General features: G+C 46.7%; 1 protein-coding gene across 2 annotated transcripts in view; it reads right to left on the reverse strand.

Moving 5' to 3' along the window:
* Positions 1-1,110: 1,110 nt before the first annotated feature.
* Positions 1,111-20,881, reverse strand: part of lrrc47 (leucine rich repeat containing 47) — a 41,716-nt gene continuing 21,945 nt past the window's right edge. For both annotated transcript variants that reach the window (XM_085967516.1, XM_085967517.1), the window contains exons 6-7: positions 13,718-13,807; positions 1,111-2,290 (exon numbers count right to left, since the gene is read on the reverse strand). In XM_085967516.1, the coding sequence (XP_085823642.1) occupies positions 2,057-2,290; positions 13,718-13,807 (324 nt within the window). In that variant the 3' untranslated portion in view covers positions 1,111-2,056. The remainder of the gene's footprint in view (positions 2,291-13,717; positions 13,808-20,881) is intronic.

Here is a 20,881-nt window from a genome sequence, read left to right on the forward strand (position 1 = left end):
TGTAAGAGCTTCTTCAAGTATGTAAGAAGAGAGTAGCAAAATTAAACATTGGACCCTTAGCGGCTGAGACAGGAGAAATTATAACGGGGAATAAGGAAATGGCAGAGACATTAAACAAATATTTTGTATCGGTCTTCACAGTAGAAACACAAAAAGCTTACCAAAAATAGTGGGGAACCAAGGGTCTAATGAGAGTGAGGAAATTATTGGTTGTGATCTTCTAAAATTCCTTAGACTCTAGAGCGGTCCCAATGGATTGGAAGGTAGCAAATGTAACACTGCTATTCAAGAAAGGAGGGAGAGAAAACAGGGAACTACAGGCCAGTTACCCTGACATCAGTCGTCAGGAAAATGCTGGAATCCATTATTAAGGAAGTGGTAACAGGACACTTAGAAAATCATAATATGATTAAGCAGAGTCAACATGGTTTTATGAAAGGGAAATCATGTTTAACAAATTTATTCGAGTTTTTTGAGGATGTAACTAGCAGGGTAGATAAAGGGGAACCAGTGGATGTAGTATATTTGGGTTTTCAAAAGGCATTCGATAAGATGCAACATACAAAGTTGTTAGACAAGATGAGGGCTCATGGGGTTGGGGGTAATGTATTAGCATGGATAGAGGATTGGTTAACAGACAGAAAATAGAGAGTAGGGATAAACGGGTCATTTTCAGGTTGGCAGGCTGTAATGAGTGGGGTGCCGCAAGGATCAGCACTTGGGCCTCAGCTATTTAAAATCATCTCTGTAACCTCCTCCACCCTTACAAACCTCCAAGATCTCTGCGCTCTTCCAATTCTGGCCTCTTGCGCATCCCCGATTTTAATCACTCCACCATTGGTGGCCGTGCTTTCAGCTGCCAAGGCCTTAAGCTTTGGAATTCCCTCCCCAAACCTGTCTGCCTCTCTATCCTCCTTTAATGTCTTCCCAACCAGTTTTCATTCTCCCTCCGCAAAGAGCAAGAGGACATGTGCTTAGTAATAACTTGTAGCTCTGCTATGGCGGAGAGAACACAAAAAAATGATATACGTCAGTGTACCACATAATCACCTAATCAGTCAGTTTAACAACATACTTGTACAGACTACTTAAATGATTCAAGACACATAATTTTTCAATGATGCTAGTTTTATTTCTAGTATTAGTTTATTAATGTAGCAATGCCATTATAGAGTGTACACCAAAACCATAAGGGATTTATTTTGTTTTCCCCGCTGTTCCCCACTTAATTTTTTTCCCCCACGGCACTCTCTCCAGGCCTCCTCCTCCAAGCGGAAATGCTGCATCCTCAAACACTGCAGGAACCGGACAATGGCACAACTTCATAGAGTGCCAATTCCCAAAGCAGGTTTCTGTAATGGACTGAGGGATGGAGTTTTAAAATGATAGAACTTAAAAATATATACACAAAAACAACAAATTAGTAACTACATCAGATTTAATACTAATGGCTGCACTGTGACAATAACATTAATTGGCCATTTTGGACAAAGTTGGCAGAATACTGCTGAATGGGTTTTTAATGAGTAAATTGGAACAGAATTTTCTCTTTGAAGGACTTTGCTCAGTCCTCTGATAATTATTAAGACTTCACCATTCACTTAAGCTTTCTTGATTTAGAAGCGTGAGTTTTGCCACATTGGATTATGGTCCACTTCTGTTCCCTCCTCCCAAAAGCTGCTGCTTCATGTTGGGGTATACGCTATGGGCACCGACCACCTTCTACCTCGCGTAAATGGCCTTGCTTCTTTTGTGAGCCGAGGCAGTCAGTTCACATGCACTACCCAGAACAGCTCAATGGATATGGTTGAAAAGACTGCTGAAAAATGATTGAGTAGCCCGCTGGGACACCCTCTGTAGTGGTACAGATGACAGTGGATGAATACTGGTCACTTGGGTAAGGTACCAGAGGGCCCACGAAACTGGACTCCAGCCAAAAGCAGCACTTTCAGCAGAGAAAGGGAAGATGGTACAAAACTGGAAAAAAAAATAGGGCCAGTGCCTCTTCAAAATTATAACGTTCCAATAAGGTCACGAGAAAGACTGCATGTGAGGGCTATCGAATTACGGTGACATAACTGGCATCTACATTTAAGTCGGTTTTGGCTGGGTAAACGACCTTCAGGCTCCCCTCCGCATCAACAACCCGCACTTGTTTCACTATCAGTTCAGGACTGGCCATCTTAACCGAGGTCTGATCTACCACGGGTTCTGACCCTTCGGTCTCGTCATCAGATACAGACTCCTGCTCCTGGTTTTCAAAGGTGAACTTGTTCAATTCTGCCATTCGCTGTATTTAAAAAAAAAACATAAGTTGAGGCTTATAATTTCTCTGCACAAAGTATAACATTTCAATGAAGTTCACTAAATTATACCTGAAGTGTTCCAGACTGTTCCCAGATATAGAGAGGGTGTTAAACATTCAACCAACCAAAGTAAGAAAGTACAAACACACAAACGTGGCCATCAATTTTGCCTGTAATTTTTCAGTGTTGGCTACACTATAGAAAAAGAATTAATTTTTAAAAATGATTAACCATAATTTTTTTACCCAGAGGGCAGTGGGGGTCTGGAACTCACTGCCTGAAAGGGTGGGAGAGGCAGAGACCCTCATCACATTTAAACAGTGCTTGGATATACACCTGAAGTGCTGTAACCTACAGGGCTACGGACCAAGAGCTGGACAGTGGGATTAGGCTGGGTAGCTCTTTTTTTGGCTGACAGAGACATGATGGGCTGAATGGCCTCCTGTGCTGTAAATTTCTATGATTCTATGAAAGACAGTATGGAACCTTAGTTGATCTTTCCCTTCCCTACAGGGACACTAAAGTCAAGGAAGTGCCCTGGCTGAACTCAGCACCGACTGTGAATTGAAGCTGGGACCTCGTTGGGCTGTATGACGCACTGGATAAATTCACTGCCTTTCTGGGGCAGCGCACTTATCAATTGAGCTATCAGAGCCACCCTGATCTGCATTTATACATTTTTAATTACATCTCCTATGGACCAGTAACCTTAATATGGCAGTACAGGAAACTCTTTGGTATCCGGCACCGACGTGTTGCCGGTTGATCAAAATTTCCGGATGATGGAGAGGGTTATCTACCGAGGCTATTTTTAACAAAGAAAAATTTAAAAATCAAGAAATGTGCAGTATACAGTAATTGGGTACTCACCTACAGAATGTTGTGTTAAAGGGATGGTGGAAGATGCTTGATTAAGTACAGTACTGCCAGTTGAGGGTAATGCAATGCAATGACTACCAGCAGCGTGGGAGACACACAGTACCCCTGTAAAATGGCGGATCTGAAGAGACTACCAGCAGCACGGGAGAGTCAGACTCCTGTTATTGAGTTCCGACTCCCGACAGCGCCAAGAAGCCGAGTAGTGGCAGTTTGGAGAACTACCCCCACTGACTAACTCGACCACCGTGGGAGACTCGGACTCGGCAACATTGCCAGTTATTGAGGTGTTGTTTTAGGAGTGAGAATTTTGCCGGTTAATAGAGATTCCGGATATTTAGGTACCGTTTAAACGAGAGTTTCCTGTACTCTCAAACTGATCCCTTCCCAAACACCAACGACACTGGAGACAGATTCTCCAGGTTCCTGAAATACTTTTCACACACAGTATCTGGAAATCCTAGAGCATTCTTACACTAAGTCTACCAAACTTGCATTAGACTATTCATAAAAGATACTCAAATACAGAGAAAATGGTTAACTTTTATCGTACACAAAGGAAATGGGAAGCGCTATTTTAGCAAGTATATTTGTACTGGTGCAAAAAATCTGCTGTGATCAAACATCTAAAGAAGCATCGATAATTTGCTGAATCGCCACATAATCTTCAACTTTACTATACAGTGACCAGCCCTTCAATCACTCATGTTTCTTGCTTAAAAACTGGTCAGTGCAGTCTAGGAGCAGATTTATTGTACAGAATCTTTTCTCCAACAAGTTTGCTGCCCTGTTCTCAACCCGGCTTAGTGATCTTAATACATACATAACACACCACAAATTACTCGAAACACAATCAGATTGAACAAAGCCCTTTTACTGTTCAAAAACGATAAAACACTAATTATATAGGTCAAAACTACAATGAAAAGGGGTGTCATTCCTTGGTGTAACAAAGACACACAGCGCGGTGTGAGGAACGCTGCTCATCGTACGCAGGAGCAGCTCAAGTGGCAGCACCAAGGATTTGATTGTCATGTTTCCTCACGATAGGGTATACAGTTACCGATCAATCATTTTATTAAAAAACCTCCGAGCCTAAACTACATTTCTAACTTTCACTGGAGACGGCAAACTCCGATTGCGCTGCAAAACTATTTTTCTATGCTCATTTATTTTAGCTCATTTTGCAAATCTGTTATCAATTTTATACAGAAACAAGCATCAAATGTTCAGCAGACACCTCAATGCTGTGCCGTGCTTTCAAATCCTTCAAACTTCCTCATTCCATCATAAAAACATAAGAAATAGGAGCAGGAGTCGGCCATTCGGCCCCTCGAGCCCGCCCCACCACACGGCCCCTCGGGCCCGCCCCGCCACACGGCCCCTCGGGCCCGCCCCGCCACACGGCCCCGCTCCGCCACACGGCCCCTCGGGCCCGCCCCGCCACACGGCCCCTCGGGCCCGCCCCGCCACACGGCCCGCCCCGCCACACGGCCCCTCGGGCCCGCCCCGCCACACGGCCCCTCGGGCCCGCTCCGCCACACGGCCCCTCGGGCCCGCTCCGCCACACGGCCCCTCGGGCCCGCTCCGCCATTCAATAAGATCATGGCTGATCTTTGACCTCATCTCCACTTTCCCGCCCGATCCCCATATCTCTTGATTCCCCTCGAGTCCAAAAATCTATCGATCTCTGTCTTGAATAGACTCAACGACTGAGCATCCACAACCCTCTGGGGTAGAGAATTCCAAAGATTCACCACCCTCTGAGTGAAGAAGTTTAGAAACATAGAAGATAGGAGCAGGAGTAGGCCATTCGGCCCCTCGAGCCTGTTCTGCCATTCAATGAGATCATGGCTGATCATCCAAATTCAGTACCCTGTCCCTGCCTTCTCCCCATACCCCTTGATCCCTTTAGCCTTAAGAAATATATCTAACTCCTTCTTGAATATATTTAATGAATTGGCCTCTACTGCCTTCTGTGGTGGAGAATTCCACAGGTTCACCACTCTCTGGGTGAAGAAATTCCTCCTCATCTCTGTCCTAAATGGCTTACCCCTTATCCTTAGACTGTGACCCCTGGTTCTGGACTCCCCCGCCATCGGGAACATCCTTCCTGCATCTAGTCTGTCTAGTCCTGTTAGAATTTTATAAGTTTCGATGAGATCCCCTCTCATTCTTCTAAACTCCAGCGAGTATCAGCCCAATCGACCCAATCTCTCCTCATACGTCATTCCTGCCATCCCAGGTATCAGCCTCTCAGCATCTGCCCTGTCAATCCCCCTCAGAATCTTATGTTTCAATGAGATCATCTCTCATTCTTCTAAACACCAGATAGTATAGGCCCAATCTACTCAATTATTATCCAGTAATTATCCAGACTGGGTCTACAGAGACATACACCCAGTCTGGGCTGGATTCAAATCCAGGTGTTACAGTTGAAAGGACAGCGCTGTAAGCCACTGCACCATTCATGCCCTGCTGTCGTTTTCAAATTTAACAAGTTTATTATTTTGAAGTTTCTTCTGATAAACTGGAGACGGAATCAATAAATTTTAAAACGCAACACTTTCCTCCCAGCAAGGATGTTGCATCAGCAAAGGCAATCCATAATTGGAGTGAGGGGAGCAGAGAAATTGAGACAGCCGATGTCATGCCGGCAGTTTACAATGAAAAGGTCTAGAGAGGTTAAGAGGCCAGAGGGAGGGTCCAGGTAGAATGAGAATTCTGAAAGCGGGAGAAAGGGTCAGCTGTGCGGGGGGAAGACTCCTGGCCAAAGAAGTGGGCACGGAGGTGAAGGCGGCGGAAAAAGAGCTCAGCATTGTGCCGAGCTCGAAATTCATTGAGATGGGGGCGTAAGGGGATCAATCGGCCGTCTCAATTTTTCTGCTCCCCTCACTCACTCCAACCTACCTCCCTCTGAACTTGCAGCACTCCATTCTCTCAGATCCAACCCCAACAATGTCAGTAAACCTGCCGACAAGGGTGGTGCTGTTGTTGTTTGGCGAACTGACCTCTACCTAATGGAGGCTTAACGCTAACTCTCCGACACCTCCTCCTACACCATGACCCCACTACCGAACATCAAGCCACCATTTCCAAGACCGTCACTGACCTCATCTCCTCTGGAGATCTTCCCTCCACGGCCGCCAACCTCATAGTTCCCCAACCCCGCGCAGCCCGCTTCTACCTCCTTCCCAAGATCCACAGACCCATCGTTTCAGACTGTTCTTGCCCCACGGAACCTATCTCTTCCTATCTCAACTGAATTTTTTCTCCCCTTGTCCAGTCTCTTCCCACCTACATCCGCGACTCTTCCAACGCCCTCCGCCACTTTAACAGTTTCCAGGGCCCAACCGTCTCCTTTTCACCATGGACGTACAATCCCTCTACACCTCCACCCCCCCCACCAGGATGGCCTGAGGGCGCTCTACGCTTCTTCATTGAACAGAGGCCCAGCCAGTCCCCATCCACCACCACCCTCCTCCGCCTGGCTGAACTTGTTCTCACATTGAACAACTTCTCCTTTGACTCCACTCACTTCCTCCAAATTAAAGGTGTTGCTATGGGAACCCGTATGGGTCCTAGCCATGCCTGCCTTTTTGTGGGATATGTGGAACATTCTTTGTTCCAGTCCTACTCAGGTCCCCTCCCTCACCTCTTTTTCCGGTACATTGATGACTGTATCGGTGCCGTTTCCTGCTCTCGCCCTGAACTAGAAAATTTCATGCACTTTGCTTCCAATTTCCACCCTACCCTCACCTTCACATAGTCCTGCTCCGACTCTTCCCTTCCCTTCCTCGACTTCTCTGTCTCCCTCTCTGGGGATAGGCTATTGACAAACATTCACAACAAGCCCACTGACTCCCACAGCTACCTGGACTACACTTCCTCCCACCCCGCTTCCTGTAAGGACTCTATTCCATTCTCAGTTTCTCCATCTCCGCTGCATCTGCTCTGACGATGCCACCTTCCATACTAGTGCTTACAACATGTCTTCCCTTTTCCTCAATCTAAGATTCCCCTCAACTGTGGTTGACATGGCCCTTGACCGTGTCCGTTCTATTTCCCAGACTTCTGCGCTCACCCCTTCCGCTTCCTCCCAGAACCACGATAGGGTTCCCCTTGTCCTCACTTTCACCCCACCAGCCTTCACATTCAATGGAACATCCTCCGCCATCTCAAGCGTGATCTCACCACCAAACACATCTTCCCTTCACCTCCCCTTTCAGCATTCCGAAGGGACCACTCCCTCTGCGACACCTCTATCCACTCCTGGTCCACTCCTCTATCACCCCCAACACCCTTTCCCCTGGCACCTTCCCGTGCAAGCGCAGGAGACGCAACACATGCCCTTTTACCTCCTCCTTTCCCACTGTCCAGGGCGCCAAACACTCCTTCCAGGTGAAACAGCGATTTACTTGTACTTCTTGCAATTTAGTGTACTGTATTCGCTACTCACGATGCGGTCTCCTCTACACTGGGGAGACCAAACGCAGATTGGGTGACCGCTTTGTCTGTTCAGTCTGTAAGAGTGACCCTGAGCTTCTGGTTGCCTGTCACTTTAATTCTCTGCTCCACTCCCACTCTGACCTCTCCATCCTCGGCCTCTTACACTGTTCCAATGAAGCTCAATGTAAGCTCGAGGAACAGCACCTCATCTTTCGATTAGGCACTTTACAGCCTTCTGGACTCAACATCGAGTTCAACAATTTCAGACCATAACCTCGGCCCCAATCTTTTTTTCCTCTCTCACATGGCAGCTCTCTTTCATTCTGCCATCGCCATTTACACATCATTTAGAACCATCTTTTGTTTCTTAACTTGTCCCATTACCATCTCCTTTTGCCTTGCACCATCTTCCCCCATGTCTCTTAATCTCTCCTGCCTTCCATCCTATCACAGACCTTCCCTTTTGTTCTTTCCTCCCCTCCCCCTCCACTTGCTTAAAAACCTGTTCCATCTCCAACTTTTTCCAGTTCTGACAAAGGGTCATTGACCTGAAAAGTTAACTCTGTTTCTCTCTCCACAGATGCTGCCTGGCCTGCTGAGTATCTCCAGCATTTTCTGTTTTTATTTGTGAAATTCATTAGCAGTTTTGCTTTAATGTTCCTGGTATCTGATACAGAGAAACCTCAAGATGGAATTTTTAGGGACTCGCCCATCATGATAACATGCTGTGTGTATTGTGTGGTTAATACAAACATAATTATATCACAAAATACTCAAAACACAATCAGATTGAACAAAGCCCTTTCCTGTTCAAAACCGATATACAATACTGATTACATAGGTCAAAACTACAGTGAAAGGGGCGGCATTCCTTGGTGTAACAGACACCCAGCACGGTGTGAGGAATGCTGCTTACTGTATGCAGGAGCAGCTAGCACCAAGGATTTGATTGTTGCCATGTTTCCTCACGAGAGAGTATACCATTACCCAGTCATTTTATTAAAGAAAGTCCAAGCCTAAACTACATTTTTTACTTTCATTGAAGACGACAAACTCATCCATTGCGCTGCAAAAATATTTTTCTATGCTCATTTCTTTTACCTCATTTTGCAAATGTTATCAAATTTATACCGAAATAAGCATCAAATGTTCAGCAGACACCTCAATCCTGTGCCGTGCTTTCAATTCCTTCAATCTTCCTCATTCCATCATAAGAACAGAAGAAATAGGCGCATGAATAGGTCACACGGCCCCTCGGCCCCGCTCCGCCACACGGCCCCTCTCCGCCACACGGCCCCTCGGGCCCGCTCCGCCACACGGCCCCGCTCCGCCACACGGCCCCTCTCCGCCACACGGCCCCTCTCCGCCACACGGCCCCTCTCCGCCACACGGCCCCTCTCCGCCACACGGCCCCTCTCCGCCACACGGCCCCTCTCCGCCACACGGCCCCTCTCCGCCACACGGCCCCTCTCCGCCACACGGCCCCTCTCCGCCACACGGCCCCTCTCCGCCACACGGCCCCTCTCCGCCACACGGCCCCTCTCCGCCACACGGCCCCTCTCCGCCACACGGCCCCTCTCCGCCACACGGCCCCTCTCCGCCACACGGCCCCTCTCCGCCACACGGCCCCTCTCCGCCACACGGCCCCTCTCCGCCACACGGCCCCTCTCCGCCACACGGCCCCTTGGGCCCGCTCTGCCACACGGCCCCTTGGGCCCGCTCCGCCACACGGCCCTGCTCCGCCATTCACACATGCTTCTACAAGTATGTAGAAAGGAAGAGAGTAGCAAATGTAAGTGTTGGTCCCTTAGAGGCTGAAACAGGTGAAATTATAATGGGGAATAAGGAAATGGCAGAGACTTGAAACAAATATTTTGTATCTGTCTTCACACTAGAAACACAAAAAGCTTACCAAAAATAGTGGGGAACCAAGGGGCTAATGAGAGTGAGGAACTTAAAGTAATTAATATCAGTAGAGAAAAAGTACTTGAGAAATTAATGAGATTAAAAGCCAACAAATCCCCTGGACCTGACGGCCTACATCCTAGTGTTCTAAAAGAGGTGGCTGCAGAGATAGTGGATGCATTGGTTGTGATCTTCCAAAATTCCCTAGATTCTAGAACGGTCCCAGCGGATTGGAAGGTACCAAATGTAACACCGCCATTCAAGAAAGGAAGGAGAGAAAGAACAGGGAACTACAGGCCTGTTAGCCTGACATCAGCCGCCGGGAAAATGTTGGAATCCATTATTAAGGAAGCAGTAACGGGGCATTAGAAAATCATGATATGATTAGGCAGTCAACATGGTTTTATGAAAGGGAAACCGAGTTTTACAAATTTATTAGAGTTTATTCAGGATGTAACTAGCAGGGTAGATAAAGGGGAGCCTGTGGATGTAGTATATTTGGATTTCCAAAAGGCATTCGTTAAGGTGCTACATAAAAGGTTGTTACGCAAGATAAGGGCTTGTGGGGTTGGGGGCAATATATCAGCTTGGGCAGAGGATTGGTTAACGGACAGAAAACAGAGTAGGGATAAATGGGTCATTTTCTGGTTGGCAGGCTGTAACTAATGGGGCTTGGGCCTCAGCTATTTACAATCTATATTAATGACTTGGATGAAGGGACCAAGTACAATGTATCCAAGTTTGCTGATGATACAAAGCTAGGTGGGAAAGTAAGCTCTGAGGAGGGCACAAAGGGCTAGAAATTCGGTGCGTTTGTGCCTTTTGTTTGCGCACCCCCCCTCCCCCGGGGGGGGGGGGGCGCAAACGACTTTTTGCCCGGGTGCAGCGCGGCTAACGACTCTCGCTATATTCAGTGGGAGTTTAATGGCAGCGGTAACCGGTAGCGCCCCGCTCCGCAGCACAGGCAATGACAACGTCATCACTGTGCGCAGCGCCCCATTTTCGTCCCACCTGCAAAATTGGCCCGCACCCCCTGAATCTGCGCCAGCCAATGACAGCGACCGATTCAGGGGACAGGAACGGAACAGCAGGAGACTCGTGGGGCGGTAAGTAAAGGGGAGCTGGTGGGTCGACTTACTTGTCGCGGCCTGTTGCGTCTTTGACCGCAGGGTCCGTGCCGCGATCTGGCATCCCGGTGCTCCTCGTGTGTGCTGGGCTGCTGGCACGGCTCCCCACTCCCCGGTGGTCCAGGTAGGGCCCTGCAGAGTCGTGGGCTTGGGCCCTCCCCTTAATGAGAGGAAGAGCCCTTCCACGCAGCAGTGCTGCAGAACGCACCGCCCCGATATTCGGGATTAGCGCTCCGAGAAGGAAGTGGAGCGCTTGAATTAGCTCCACCTCCCTCTTGGGGCGCTAAAACTGAAGTTAGCGATCGCCGGCGCTATTTTTGCCAGGTGTTAAATTTAGCGCCCAGGTGATGTTAGCGGGTCGCTAACGAATTTTCCCCCCAAAGAGCCTGCAAAGTGAGTGGGCAATAAGGTGGCAGATGGAGTATAATGTGGGGAAATGTGAGGTTATTCACTTTGGTAGGAGGAATAGAAAAACAGAATATTTTTTAAATGGTGATAACTATTAAATATTGGTGTTCAGACAGATTTAGGTATCCTCATACAGGAAACACAGAAAGTTAGCATGCAGGTACAGCAAGCAATTAGGAAGGCAAATGGCATGTTGGCCTTTATTGCAAAGGGGTTGGAGTATAAGAGTAAGGAAGTCTTGCTACAATTGTACAGGGCCTTGGTGAGACCACACCTGGAGTACTGGGCACAGTTTTGGTCTCCTTATCTGAGGAAGGATATACTTGCCTTGGAGGCGGTGCAACGAAGGTTCACCAGATTGATTCCTGGGATGAGAGGGTTGTCGTATGATGAGAGATTGTGTAGAATGGGCCGATACTCTCTGGAGTTTAGAAGAATGAGAGGTGATCTTATTGAAACATACAAGATTCTGAGGGGGATTGACAGGATAGATGCTGAGAGGTTGTTTCCCCTGGCTTGAGTGTCTAGAACTGGGGGGCATAGACTCAGGATAAGGGGTCGGCCATTTAGGACTGAGATGAGGAATTTCTTCACTCAGGTGGCTGTGAATCTTCTGAATTCTCTGCCCCAGAGGCCTGTGGATGCTGAGTCTATGAGTATATCCAAGGCTGAGATCGACGGATTTTAGGACTCATGGGGAATCAAGGGTTATGGGGATCAGGCGGGAAAGTAGAGTTGAGCCAGAAGATCAGCCATGATCTTATTGAATGGTGGAGCAGGCTCGAGGGGCCAAATAGCCTACTCCTGCTCCTAATTCTTGTGCTCAATAAGATCATGGCTGATCTTCGACCGCAACTCCAGTCCAGTAACATAACCACTATGCTACCGTTACCTTATGCAGAATGGGAGGCTTATGTTTGGTGTTTTTAAAATTAAACCATTATCCAGAAACATAATCGAGGATTGAAGCTGAAATTATACATCTACTATCAAGCATTGTTAAGGACAGGTGGAGGAGGAGGAATTGAGGTGGCAGCAAGAATCAATCTGATGGGGCTTCACTTCCCCTTTAAATGTTTTAAAGTTAATAATTCTGTGGGTGAACGTGCTGAACCAGAGAGGCCGGGAAAACCCCACAGAGTCAACGGTGGACATTACAACAGGCCTCAGTGACCCCAATATTCAGCAGAAAGTGAAGCGTAGCTGTCTGGCAGAGAGGGGATTGGGCTCAAATTTGATGGGTTCCTCTTTCTTTTCGATTACGTTCTTAGTCTGCAGAGAATGACTTGTGTGTGTCCCTTTCTCCGTTTATTACTGCCGCTTTCTGTGGGTCTCTGTAGCCCCAGACACGGGTTCAGGGGCGGGCATGGCAACATATCCTTATTTAAATATACGCATCAATTGTAAATGATAGAATTGAAAAGCTTGGGGAATCCTTAACCTACGGGTACACAGAGGATCAGATCCAGGACCCGTCAGAGAGGCTTCACGAATCCCGGGGATGAGGGGATGGACATATGAGGAGAGGTTGAGTAGATTGGGACTCTACTCATTGGAGTTCAGAAGAATGAGAGGCGATCTTATTGAAACATAAAAGATTGTGAAGGGGTTGGATCGGGTGGATGCGGGGAAGATGTTCCCGATGATGGGCGAAACTAGAACTAGGGGGCATAGTCTTAGAATAAGGGGCTGCTCTTTCAAAACTGAGATGAGGAGGAACTACTTCACTCAGAGGGTGGCAGGTCCATGGAATATGCTGCCCCAAAAAGCTGTAGAAGCTACATCATTACATAAATTTAAAACAGAAATAGACAGTTTCCTAGAAGTAAAGGGAATTAAGGGTTACGGGGAGCAGGCAGGAATTTGGACATGAGTCTAGGTTCGGATCAGTCATGGCCCTGTGGGTAGCGGAGCGGGCCCAGGGGCCGTGTAGCCTGATCCTGCTCTTATTTCGTGTGTCTAATTGTGTTAGATTCAGGAGATGGCTCTGTGATAGTGGATTGGCGGTTAGGATCAGATCAGCCATGATCTTATTAAATGGCGGAGCAGGCTCGAGGGGCCGATTGGCCTACTCCTGCTCCTATTTCTTATGTTCTTATGTTCACAAGGGATTTTCCAAAGATATTGCATCCTACGATAGTGGAGGCCTTAGGAATTCGCCGGAGGGTTATCTGATGAGTTCACATGTGGAGGACTGGCTCCTGTCTGACTGATTTTTCAGGGAGTATTTTAGTGGGTCTATTGTGCCGTTGGCTCCCCGGGATAGCTTACACGTAGCAGCGCAGCCAATAGGAGAACCAAATGGCCTGCCAGTGGCTGCATCCAGTGTAAAAGTACCGATTCATTGTTTAGGCTCACACCTAAAGGGGCAGGGAAATGCCCACCAATACCCGCTTTTGAAACTGTGCAGAGCAAAATTTCCTAAACTAAGGAAGCCACACGGTTAAATTATGACTAAGGATAAGTATAGGTTAATGTGCAGCTAGCAAAAGTCACGAGTCCAATTAAACCACATAGTTGACATGTGAGTAAGGATAGGTACAGACTCAACATGCAACCAGTAGCTACAGGGTAACAATGAAAATAAAAAACAAAAAAGCACCACCCGCTGCATATAAACCCAGGAGGAGGTTTAGAGTAACTCACCACAATCAGGCTGTCCATCACTTCTTTGCAGACTTGCAGACTCGTGGAACTAGTTACTTCCAGGAACAGTTGGCCGGTGGCTTTTCTAATCTAAAAACAAAACAAAACATTGCAACATTACAGACCAGAGGTGGGCAAAATACAGCCCGCAGGCCCTATCTGGCACGTCAAGTCATTCTATCCGGCCCGCTGGACAGGACAGAAATCGAACGCGAGTCGGAGCTCGAGCTGCACATTTGTCACCTTCACTTCTCGTGGGTCAGAAATGGACCCGAATTGCAGCCAGGGAACAAATTAAATTGAATTAAGTAGAACAAGGTCATATAGGGATGGCAGTGCAGGTGGTGTGCCTCAACTGCAGCATGTGGGAGTTTGTGGAGAGCATTGTGATCCCGGACAACCACGTTTGCAGTAAGTGCCTGCATCCTGAGGAACTTCAGCTCAGAGTTGTAGGTCTGGAGTCTGAGGTGCAGACATTGCGAGACATCAGGGAGGGGGAGAGTTACCTGGTCACTTTGATCCAGGAGGCAGTCACACTCCTTAGGTTAGGTAGTGGTACAGGTCTGGTTAGTGGTCAGGGACAGGAGGGTGTGACTGCAACTCAGGCAGGTAAGGGGACCCCAGGTGCAGTGCTGGAGGAGCCTCAGCCTTTGCCCTTGTCCAACAGGCATGAGGTTCTTGCTGCCTGTGTGGATGAGGGAAAAGCCTGCAGGATGGATGAGCAGGCTGACCATGGCACCATGGTGCAGGAGGCCATTCAAGTGGGGGGAGTGAAAGGGAATGTAGTTGTGGTAGGGGACAGTAGAGTCAGAGGGATAGATACTATTCTCTGCAGCCACGACTGGGCGTTCCGAAGGTTGTGTTGCCTGCCCGGTGCCAGGGTTAAAGACATCTCCCTGTGGCTGGAGAAGAACTTGGAGTGGGAAGTGGAGGATCCAGTTGCCGTGGTCCACTTAGGAACCATCAACATAGGTAGAACTAGGAATGAGATTCTGCTGAGAGAGTTTGAGGAGTTGGGGTCCAAATTAAAAAGCAGAACCTCAAAGGTAATAATCTCTGGATTGTTACCTGAGCCACGCGCTAATTGGTGCAGGGATTAGCAGATTAGAAGGTTAAATGCGTGGCTCAGAGATGTGCGCGTGGCAGGGGTTTTGCGCTCAATGAGGCATTGGCACAAGAGGGAGCTGTTCCATTGGGACGGGCTCCACTTAAACCGGGCTGGAACCAGTGTTCTGGCAAACCGAATAACTAGGGCAGTAGACAGGTCTTTAAACTAATGAAAGGGGGGGGTGAGAGGATTCAGGAGAGAGTAAATTTAAAAGCAGCGGGAGAAATGTCAAGGCTCCAGAGCAGAGTTTTGGGTAAAAATAAGCAGAGTGGGTCAGGAAGGGACAGAGAGATTAACAAAGGTCATAGGGCATCAGTGACTACGGTGACATCAGGGAAAAATAGAAAAAACTCAAAGCTAAAGGCACTATATCTGAATGTGCGAAGCATTCGCAACAAAATAGATGAATTAATAGCGGACATAGAAATTAATAGGTTTGATCTAATAGCCATTACAGAGACGTGGTTGCAAAGTGACCAAGGTTGGGAACTAAATATTCCAGGATACTGAACTTTTAGAAGAGATAGGCAAAACGGAAAAGGAGGCGGGGTTGCCCTGATAATAAAGGATGGGATTCTTCTTCTTATCGTGTCCACGGACAGTTTATACATAGCCCAGCCAGAACTGGACACATTTTTGCGCCTTGTTGTTGGATTCGGCAAGATCTGCAACAGTGCAGGGTTCCTCTAACGATGGGCATTGCAGGAGATGTTGCATAGTCTGTGCCTCAGTTCCACATTCACAAGTTGTCGGGCTGGTTGAATATCCCCATTTGCTTAGTGACAAAGGATGGGATAAAGACAGTAGAAAGGATCTTAGCTCCGAAAATCAAGAAGTAGAATCAGTTTAGTGGAGCTAAGAAACAGCAAGGGGCAGAAAACATTGGTGGGAGTTGTTTATAGGCCCCCAAACAGTAGTTGTAATGTAGGGCAGAGTATAAATCAGGAAATTAGAGGCGCATGTAACAAGGGTAACACAGTAATCAGGGGAGACTTTAATCTACATATAGACTGGGCAAACCAAATTTGCAGTAATAGTGTGGAGGAGAAATTCATGGAATGTATACAAGATAGTTTTCTAGATCAGTATGTTGAGGAACCAGCTAGGGAACAGGCTATTTTAGATCCAGTATTGTGCAATGAGAAAGGGTTAATTAATAACCTTGTAGTAAATGGGCCCTTAGGGAAGAGTGACTATAATATCATAGAATTTTATATTAAGTTTGAAAGTGATTTAGTTAAATCAAAAACTAGGGTCTTACATCGAAACAAAGCAAACTATGTAGGTACGAGGGGCAACTTGGCTAAGGTAGATTGGGAAACTACATTAAAAAGGTATGACAGTAGACAAGCATTTAAAGAATTAATACATAATTTACAACAAATATACATTCCTTTGAGGCACAAAAACCCCACAGGAAAAGTGGTCCAACCGTGGCTAACAAGAGAAGTTAAAGATAGTATTAGATCAAAGGAAGAGGCTTATAATGTTGCCAAAAAGAGCAGTAAGCCTGAGGATTGGGAGGATTTTAGAATTCAGCAAAGGAGGACCAAGAAATTGATAAAGAAAGGGAAAATAGAATTTGAGTAAACTAGCGAGAGACACAAAAACAAACTGTAAAAGCTTCTATAGGTATGTAAAAAGGAAAAGATTAGCAAAAGTAAATGTGGGTCCCTTACAGGCTGAGATATGAGAAATTATAATGGGGAATAAGGAAATGGCAGAGAAATTAAACAAATACTTTGTGCCGTCTTCACGGGAAAAAGACACAAAATAACCCCCGGAAATAGTGCAGAACCAAGAGTCTAGCGAGAATGAGGAACTATGAAAGAAATTAGTATTGGTAAAAAAAAAAAAATATTGGAGAAATTAATGGGACTGAAAGCCAATAAATCCCCAGGACCTGGTGGCCTACATCCTGGGGTTTTGAAAGAGGTGGCTACAGAAATAGTGGATGCATTCATTGTCATTTTCCAAAATCCCATTGATTCTAGAACGGTTCCCGCAGATTGGAAGGTAGCAAATGTAACCCCACTATTTGAGAAAGGAGAGAGAAAACGGGAAACTACAGACCTGACATCAGTAGTAGGGAAAATGCAAGAATCTATTATTAAGGACGTGGTAACAGGGCACTTCGAAAATAATAATAGGATTGGGCAGAGTCAATGCAGATTTATGAAAGGGAAATCATGTTTGACGAGTTTTTTGAGGTTGTAACTTGCAGAATAGATAAGGAGGAACCAGTGGATGTGGTGTATTGGGATTTTCAGAAGCCATTCGATAAGGTGCCACACAAGAGGTTATTAAACAAAATTAGGGCTCATGGGATCGGGGGCAATATACTAGCATGGATTGAGGATTGGTTAACGGACAGAAAACAAAGAGTAGGAATAAACAGGCCATTTTCAGGTTGGCAGGCTGTAACTAGTGGGGTACCACAAGGATCAGTGCTGGGGCCTCAGCTATTCACAATCTACATCAATGATTTGGATGAAGGGACCAAATGTAATATATCCAAGTTTGCTGATGATACAAAGCTGGGTGGGAATGTAAGTTGTGAGGAGGATGCAAGGAGGCTTCAAGGGGATATAGACAGGCTAAGTGAGTGGGCAAGAACATGGTAAATGAAATATAATATGGAGAAATGTGAAGTTATCCACTTTGGTACGAAAAATAGAAAAGCAGAGTATTTTTTAAATGGAAATTGGGAAATGTTGGTGTTCAGAGAGACCTAGATGTCCTTGTACACGAATCACTGAAAGTTAACATGCAGGTACAGCAAACAATTAGGAAAGCAAATGGTATGTTGGCCTTTACTACAAGAGGATTTGAGTATAAGAGTAAAATTGTCTTACTGCAATTATATAGGGCCCTGGTGAGACCACACCTGGAGTACTGTGTACAGTTTTGGTCTCCTTACCCGAGGAAGGATCTACTCGCCATAGAGGGAGTGCAACGAAGGTTCACCAGGCTGATTCCTGGGATGGGGGGGATTGTCCTATGAGGAGAGATTGAGTAGACTAGGCCTATATTCTCTAGAGTTTAGAAGAATGAGAGGTGATCTCATTGAAACATACAAAATTCTTACAGGGCTTGACAGGGTAGATGCAGGGAGGATGTTTCCCCCTGGCTGGGGAGTCTAGAACCAGGGGTCACAGTCTCAGGATAAGGGGTCTGAGATGAGGAGAAATTTCTTCACTCAGAGGGTGGTGAATATTTGGAATTCTCTACCCCAGAGGGCTGTGGCGGCTCAGTTGTTGAGTATATTTAAGACAAAGATTGATAGATTTTTGGATATTAAGGGACTCAAGGGATATGGAGATAGTACAGGAAAGTGGAATTGAGTTAGAAAATCAGCCATGATCTTATTGAATGGCGGAGGAGGTTTGAGGGGCCGAATGGCCTACTCCAATTTCTTATGTTCTTAACACACGCTAAAATACTTAATTCAATTTATCAATTTGCAAAAGCGATTCTCCCTGGCCCGATCTTAAAAGGATCCGTTCCACAATTCTGGGCCCCAATGGTGGACGTCCGTACTTAGAATGCACTGCGTACTGCAAAATGCCCTATCCATTTTAGAGTCAAGTTATGGCTGCTCAGCTCCATGACTCTTTTACCGAAGAGACTGGTGTTGCGTCTTTCCTCTCCCGGCACCCAGAGTGCGACGGCATGGGAGTTCTCATCGCCAGCTTAGATACGGGCGAGGTTCCCTGAGCACAAGGACTCCGGGTATTGGCGATTACAGATACTGCGCATGCCCTCATTGCTTATAGAGCAGCGTGATTAGTCTGCTATCATTTTTGTGGTCAATATTACTTCTGTCATAATGGAGGGGCTCTTCATTTCAACCTTACTGTAGCTGGGGGACTGTGATGTGAGGCTATTTCTGCTCGCTGGGTCAGTGTTCATGCTAATTGGAGCTTCTGTCGAGTCTGGACTGTGCTGGGGCTTTGCGCACTGAATCATTTTGAGAATAGCCTCGTACAGAGATCAGATAGTAAAATGAGGAACAATGGATACCTGCATGGGGTACTGGAAATAACACAGCAAACAGCCAGCTGCACAGTCAAACATGTAACTCATGTATGTTTTCAAAGACAGTGCAACTGTAGTTGGTTGGTTTCAAAAGCTCTTACTCAAGGGTGGCCACTTAACAATCCTGCACGTGCAGTCTCTCTCCCAGCGGCAGGAGCTGGCGAGCGGCCTGCAGGGGACCTTGCAACTGGTGCGTGGCCCTGCACCTTAGGGGGAACATTGGTGTGTGGCCCTGCACCTTAGGGGGAACATTGGTGTGTGGCCCTGCACCTTAGGGGGAACATTGGTGTGTGGCCCTGCACCTTAGGGGGAACATTGGTGCGTGGCCCTCAGCAGCTCACCAAAACTTGTTAAGTAGCTCTCCAGCCCAAATAATTTCCCACCCCTGTTATAGACTGACGTGAAAAATAAACAGCACCAGGAAAAAAAGGTTCTGAGGGAAGCTCTTGCACCCAAAATGTAAATCGGTGTTTGCTTTTAACATGTGCTGATTGACCCGCTGTGTTTTTCCAACATTTTATATTTTTGGTTTTGAAAAATACACAGCCAGCATCATGATCACATATCTGCACTCTGTAGTATTTAGCGGCCTCAAAGTGACATGCCCTTTACTCTTAAAGCACTGAACAGTGCAGTAACTTGTTTTCATGCAATGTTTCCACAAAAGTAATACCATATTAAAAAGAAAAGCTCCCTAGGTTGATCAAATAGCTGATCGGCGATACATGGTGAACCAGACAGTCAAGGACCCAGGTCCAACTGGAAAACTGCATCGAGTTAACTCATCTCCACAGGGCAGTGGTAGAAGCAGAAACTGCTCGCAATGCCCAGGTTATGATAGAATAGGAAAAAATATCAGCCAGGCTGTCCATTCTGCAAACCCCACTGGAAGTCAATGCACCTGGACATTAGATGAGGAAAAGGATTGAGCTGGGATGTAATGCACCCCCCACTCGAATAGCCTGCCGACACTCATTATCAAGGCGCATACATGAATAACAATCACTTGCTCGAGGTGCCAAAGGGAGATCTGCAGAACCAGATCACAGCAAGGCAATAGTGTCTTCGGGAATGAAGGGAAGAAAACTGGTGGGTGAGAAAAGAAGTATTTTGTATCATTATTTCATTCCATTAAAAACTATATGAGAAGAATGTAGCAGATAGCTGCGCTTCGCTAGTACTTCTACACCTGGGGATGGGCTAACCTCTTTACAATAGGACATAAAATAACCCTTTTGTTTCATCACTTTTTTATGCCCATCAAGTTGAGGAGCATTAGTGCTCGGGAATGGAACACTTCCCATTTCAGACATCCCATGTCAGCATCGAGGACCACGGATCAGACGTAGCACGCTCTCCTCTTCCCAAACCATGTCCCTCCGCCACAATCACAGAAGAGAAGCGTCAGTATGGAACCTTTCCATTTCCTACATCAGCCATTCTGTGGTCTCTCTGAGTGAGACTGCCAATCGCGCCGGGCTAGTAGTTTTGTGCTGTCGGGCCAATTCCATCAGAACGGATTGAAACTTTCCTGCAGGGTCTTTGCAGCTAGCAGCAATGCTCCCTTTAAACTGCACGGCCGGGCGGCGCTCTGCAGCACCAGCGCAGCCGGCTCACCAGCTTTTAAATAGGAGAAACCGTGGTACTCTGAATGGGCTGCGCAGCCCCTTAAAGGGGCCGCACACCCCAAAAAAAATTAAATGGAACATTGGCTAGCACATAGTCTTACATTAGGAGGCTGGATTTGAACCCAGGTCCCAGAAGTAAAAATATCTATCCCACTGCTCGACAATTCCTGAAAATATTCACAACTTCATGACAATCAGCCATAGAAACATAGAAGATAGGAGCAGGAGTAGGCCATTCGGCCCTTCGAGCCTGCTCCGCCATTCAATGAGATCATGGCTGATCATCCAAACTCAGTACCCTGTCCCTGCTTTCTCCCCATATCCCTTGATCCCTTTAGCCTTAAGAAATATATCCAACTCCTTCTTGAACATATTTAATGAACTGGCCCC

The sequence above is a fragment of the Somniosus microcephalus genome, chromosome 25 (genome assembly GCF_052327205.1).
Source record: "Somniosus microcephalus isolate GS21.2 chromosome 25, FLI_Smic_1.0, whole genome shotgun sequence".
NCBI lineage: Eukaryota > Metazoa > Chordata > Chondrichthyes > Squaliformes > Somniosidae > Somniosus > Somniosus microcephalus.